At 39.6% G+C, this 5,213-nt stretch overlaps 1 protein-coding gene across 1 annotated transcript; it reads right to left on the bottom strand.

Moving 5' to 3' along the window:
- Positions 1-706: 706 nt before the first annotated feature.
- On the bottom strand, positions 707-3,542 carry LOC146611128 (uncharacterized). Its single transcript, XM_085345242.1, has 2 exons — positions 3,105-3,542; positions 707-1,033 (listed from the first exon to the last, which is right to left on the bottom strand). Exons 1-2 carry the CDS (start codon positions 3,540-3,542, stop codon positions 707-709), a joined length of 765 nt encoding a protein of 254 aa, XP_085201368.1.
- Positions 3,543-5,213: the final 1,671 nt, after the last annotated feature.

The raw sequence follows: 5,213 nt of genomic DNA, 5'->3' as shown, positions 1-5,213 counted from the left end.
AAAAAAAAAGCAAAAATGACATGAAATAATTATATTTTTAAACAGAGAAACTTGAGTTTAGAAAAATGCCAAGGTGCTCCCCCCTCAGATTATGATGCCCCTTAGTACCATTTCATGTAAACTGCCAGTGTGACAGTTGGAGTTATAATATATATAAAGCAACAAGGCATAATAGAATATCTCTTCGATTTTAAACTGTATTCTAGCCAACATCAACAACTAAACATTCCCATCATTAACAAATAGAAATGGTGTAGATAAATACCAACTCACCATTTAAAAATTATTACAAAATACTCAACATAAATCACCACTATCTGAGTAAACACTGTACATTAAAACTCCTAACACATTAAATTAAGACTTGTCTTATGTTTTGATCCATGTATCAAGCCAAATAGACAGTTAAAGTAATTCGAAGTAATACACATAGACATAGAACTTGATAACATTTGACAGAACATTACAATGTTTTTGTGCTAAAGAACACTCAGAATATCATTAACAGGCAGAGACTCCCCTTTATACTTTAGTTCACTGACCCTCCTGGAACACAACAATAAATATTTCTATATAAGATATTCTCATAAATGACTGTGTACTAGAAAGCATACAGTTTACAGTCTGTTTAATATCCAGAAGTTAGCTTTCTCACATATAGCACAGGTCAATTTTGAGAAATGTTCTCTGCTGCAGTGTATGCAATTTACACTAATGCCATGATGTTCTCTCTTAAATGCATGTACAAGTTCACAGCCTGATATGGGTCTGTTGGTGGAGTCAGATGGGACTCAGTCATGATGATATTGCACAGTTCATATACATCGGGGTCACATGGTTTGGTCAGTCGAAAAACACACTCAGTTTTACACATTTCAACATGTTCTTCTTCAGTGGGGCAAAGGAAGTCTCTTGTCCCGTAGAGCTCAGGTAATGTATACATTACATTAGGTTGACCACTGGGGATATTGATGTTTGTTGATGGCCTGATGGAGTGTGTATTCCAAACCTGTGCAGTTTCATCCAGCTCATCCTGTTAAAAAGAATACAGAAATTTAAGAAATGCGATCGCATGTACGTACTGTATATACATATACGCAGATCACAATGAGACCACTCACTCACTGAGAGGAAGGTTTCTTATATTTATGCAATTTATTATTTTTAAACAATCATGTGAATTTTTGTAATCATGTACTTTACCTAATGTCATCTGTACAAGTGTTTCATACACTAACTCCTGTTACTATTATGCTGTGATATTTTACATTAGCACTATTAGTCTTATTACTACCTGCTTGGCTCATCTACTCCCCTCATAATAATCAATTTGTTTTATGTCACTGATCATTGTATTTTGTATTTGAAAGTTATTTGGATACTCCAATCAAAATAATTCCAAATTTTAAATACACTCAACAAAAATATAAACGCAACACCTTTGTTACTGCTCCCATTCCCCATGGGATGGACGTAGAGACCTAAAATTCATTCCAGATACACAATATAACCATCCCTCCCAAACAGTGGTCACAAATCAGTCCAAATGTGTGGTAGTGGGCACATCTGCTATATTGAGATAATCCATCCCACCTCACAGGTGTGCCACATCAGGATGCTGATCTGACATCATGAGTAGTGCACAGGTGTACCTCAGACTGCCCACAACAAAAGGCCACCCTGGAATGTGCAGTTTTTTGCGCTATTGGGGGTCTGGGGACCCAGATCAGTATCTGGTGTGACCACCATTTGCCTCATGCAGTGCAACACATCGTCGCATGGAGCCTATCAGATTGTCAATTGTGGCCTGTGGAATGTTGGTCCACTCCACTTCAATGGCTGTGCGAGGTTGTTGGATATTCGTGGGAACTGGTACACGCTGTCGTATACGCCGGTCAAGTACATCCCGAACATGCTCAATGGGTGACATGTCCGGTGAGTATGCTGGCCATGCAAGAACTGGGACATTCTCAGCTGCCATCTGCCCTGAACAATGTGAACCATGATTCATCCGTGAAGCGCACACCTCTCCAACATGCCAGACGCCATCGAATGTGAGCATTTGCCCACACAAGTCTGTTACGGCGACGAGCTGGAGTCAGGTCAAGACCCCGATGAGGACGACGGGCATGCAGTTGAGCGTCCCTGAGATGGTTTCTGACAGTTTTTGCAGAAATTGTTTGGTTGTGCAAACCAATTGTTCCAGCAGCTGTCTGGGTGGCTGGTCTCAGACGATCTTGGAGGTGAACCTGCTGGATGTGGAGGTCCTGGGCTGGTGTGGTTAAACGAGGTCTGCGGTTGTGAGGCCGGTTGGATGTGCTGCCATATTCTCTGAAACGCCTGTGGAGACGGCTTATGGTTGAGAAATGAACATTCAATGCACGGGCGACAGATCTGGTTGACATTCCTGCTGTCAGCATGCCAATTACACGCTCCCTCATTGCTTGTGGCATCTGTGGCATTTTGCTGTGAGACAAAACTGCACATTCCAGGGTGGCCTTTTGTTGTGGGCAGTCTGAGGTACACCTGTGCACTACTCATGATGTCAGATCAGCATCCTGATGTGGCACACCTGTGAGGTGGGATGGATTATCTCAATATAGCAGATGTGCCCACTACCACACATTTGGACTGATTTGTGACCACTGTTTGGGAGGGATGGTTATATTGTGTATCTGGAATGAATTTTAGGTCTCTACGTCCATCCCATGGGGAATGGGAGCAGTAACAAAGGTGTTGCGTTTTTTTGTTGAGTGTAGTTAATAGTATAGATAAGAAATTTTCATATGCCATGTCAACATCTTCAACATAGATGTTACTGTAGTCTTGGTTGTTGAGCTCTTCCTTAAGGCGGCCGATTGCTTAAGCCTAAATTATAGTATTTACACAATTTTTCATTTCATTTACTCTCTGCTCCTCTCAACCTCTTTTCCCTGTCTTGTCTCTTTCTTCATGCAAGTCTCTCCATTCCCTAAACCTGGCGCAGGTCTCATCTCTCACAATACTTCGTGTATTACCTCTCAATCACTTCCTCAGTTTCCTTTATCTGTCACTCACACACGCATGCATCCATACACGCAACAAAACATATTTTATTAACTCACCTGGATGAGTCCCATGCAACAAAACTGAAGGAGGTTTTTGTCCAGAAACCCACCATCAAAGTACCCGTTGTCGCTGATGTCTGCAAATAAGGATAACCAGAACTCCAGACACTGGCTGCGAAGAAAACGCCACCAGTATTCAGTCCTTTGATTGGCGGTACTTGCTCCCTCCAAGTAACTCTCAAGGGTGTCGTTAGGAGCCATGGGCACAAGGAAACGCTGAAAGCCTCTAACATGGCAATTTTCAGTTCCAAGATCGCCCCTCACAACTCTAGGGAAGCCCTTTAAACGCTGCATCGCTTCTATGTAATACCCCCCGATCACTTTCGGATTACTATTTGTTGTGTACACATTAAGCCAGATTATTTTTCTCGAGAAACCGTCAATACTACCATTGATACAGATGCCATATGGATTCAGTTTGTCGTAGGAGTCCATGTGCCAGATGAAGTTCGGCCCTTTTGAAAAATAGTTCCTTCACCTGAAACGTCTTGCTTGCCTCAGTGCGACGCCTCGGGGATCCAGCTCCTTCAACACCAAGCGCAAATCCTCTTTCCTCATGCGTAGTCCATGTTCCCTGCATTTAGCGTACATCCATCGGTATCCGTGAAGCTGCCCAGAGTACTGCAATTGGTTGTCAATAAATTCAACCAAGACGGCCAGGTCAGAGTATGCTTTGTGACGAGTGTGTCCCCTTGCGCTAAGAACTCTCTTCAGATGTCTTTCGCTTATAAAACTTAGAAAACTGTGTCTACTGCAAAGCACAGTTTTGATGTCTTTATAGTTTAGTCCAAGCTCAAAGTAAAAATCTATGAATCGCTCAAATGGGTGTGTGTCCTCCATCGCTGTGGTTGTTTCTAAGGGTTTTTTTTTTTATTGAAAGAAATTTTCATATACAAAACAAGTCAAGGAAACAGACCATAATTGTAACAATTTACATTATAAAGATGGTGAAGCAAATCATTATAACTTTACAGGGAGAAAATAAAAGTTTCTAGGGTAAAGTAATAAGGAACAAAGACCTTTTGACACAGGCAGGAAAATTAGAATAGCAAGTATTTTGTGATTTTACAGTATAGTACAGCAGTTTTTTTTATTCATATTTGAAATAAGCTTAAGTGACTTAAAATATTGACAAAAGTAATTCAAGAAGACGGTAAACATAGGAGAGGCATTCTTCCACTTACATAAATGAATGAAAAACTTACATAGCACTATTACAAAATTGACAACATCTGAGATTTCAGAATCCAGATTGTCCATAAAGTAAAGAATATCCTTAGATGTGAAGGCAGGTATATTGGAAATTCTGAGTGAAACCCAACAGTGTATTTCAAACCAAAAAGCATTAACATACTGACAAGTGAAAAATAGATGCTCTAGTGTTTCTGGATCGGAAGAACAGAAAGCACAAGAGTCGGCCTCAAAATTAAACCTTTTATACAGGAATTCTCCAACTGGATAAATGCCGGATATGATTCTGAAGTGTGTTTCTTTCATTTTGGGCTCAAGTGGGTATTTTAGGTAAAAAGTCAATGGCTTTTCTTTCAACATGCTATCAAGGTCATGTCTGACATTGACATTGTAGTTGTAGAATACTATTTGCTTAAAGGTATTAAAGATTAACTTATTATTAAATTGTTTGTCCTTTATTGAGGTATTACCTATCGTCAGTGAAGGTAAGCATGTTCTTATTAGTGAATACTTTAAAGTATTTACGATAAGAACGTAAATAACAACGGTGTGGGTAGTGCTTTACAAACCTTATTATAATTATTAAATGAAATGTCTATTTTATACCTATCAATAAATTCTTCATAAGATAGCAAGTTTCCGTTTTTATCAAGCAGATCAACAACAAAACATACACCGCTATCATACCAGTCTGATTTAAATAAGGACTTCTTATTGATGACTATAACCCTATTATTCCACAACACAGAATTGTGAGGTGAAAAATTGTGGGTGAAAATTAGTTTCCCAAAATTCAAAGCTTGCTTATAGAAACTAGACAACTTAAGAGGAATCTTAGACATTTCTTAATCACATCTGAGCAGAAAATCCAACCCCCCGACCTTATTAAAGAGTTTGTTTGGAATATAGTACCAC

The sequence above is a fragment of the Diplotaxodon limnothrissa genome, linkage group LG20 (assembly GCF_057381915.1).
Source record: "Diplotaxodon limnothrissa isolate DT_005_m linkage group LG20, D_limnothrissa_male_GT1.1, whole genome shotgun sequence".
Taxonomy (NCBI): Eukaryota; Metazoa; Chordata; class Actinopteri; order Cichliformes; family Cichlidae; genus Diplotaxodon; species Diplotaxodon limnothrissa.
Note: the sequence above shows the minus strand (reverse complement) of the source record. Positions and strands in the feature narration are given on the sequence as shown.

Coding starts and splice junctions, on each gene's coding strand:
- LOC146611128 (XM_085345242.1), bottom strand. CDS start 3,542: ATGGACTCCTACGACAAACTGAATCCATATGGCATCTGTATCAATGGT. Junction 1,034..3,104: donor GTTGCATGGGACTCATCCAG/GTGAGTTAATAA, acceptor TCTTTTTAACAG/GATGAGCTGGATGAAACTGC.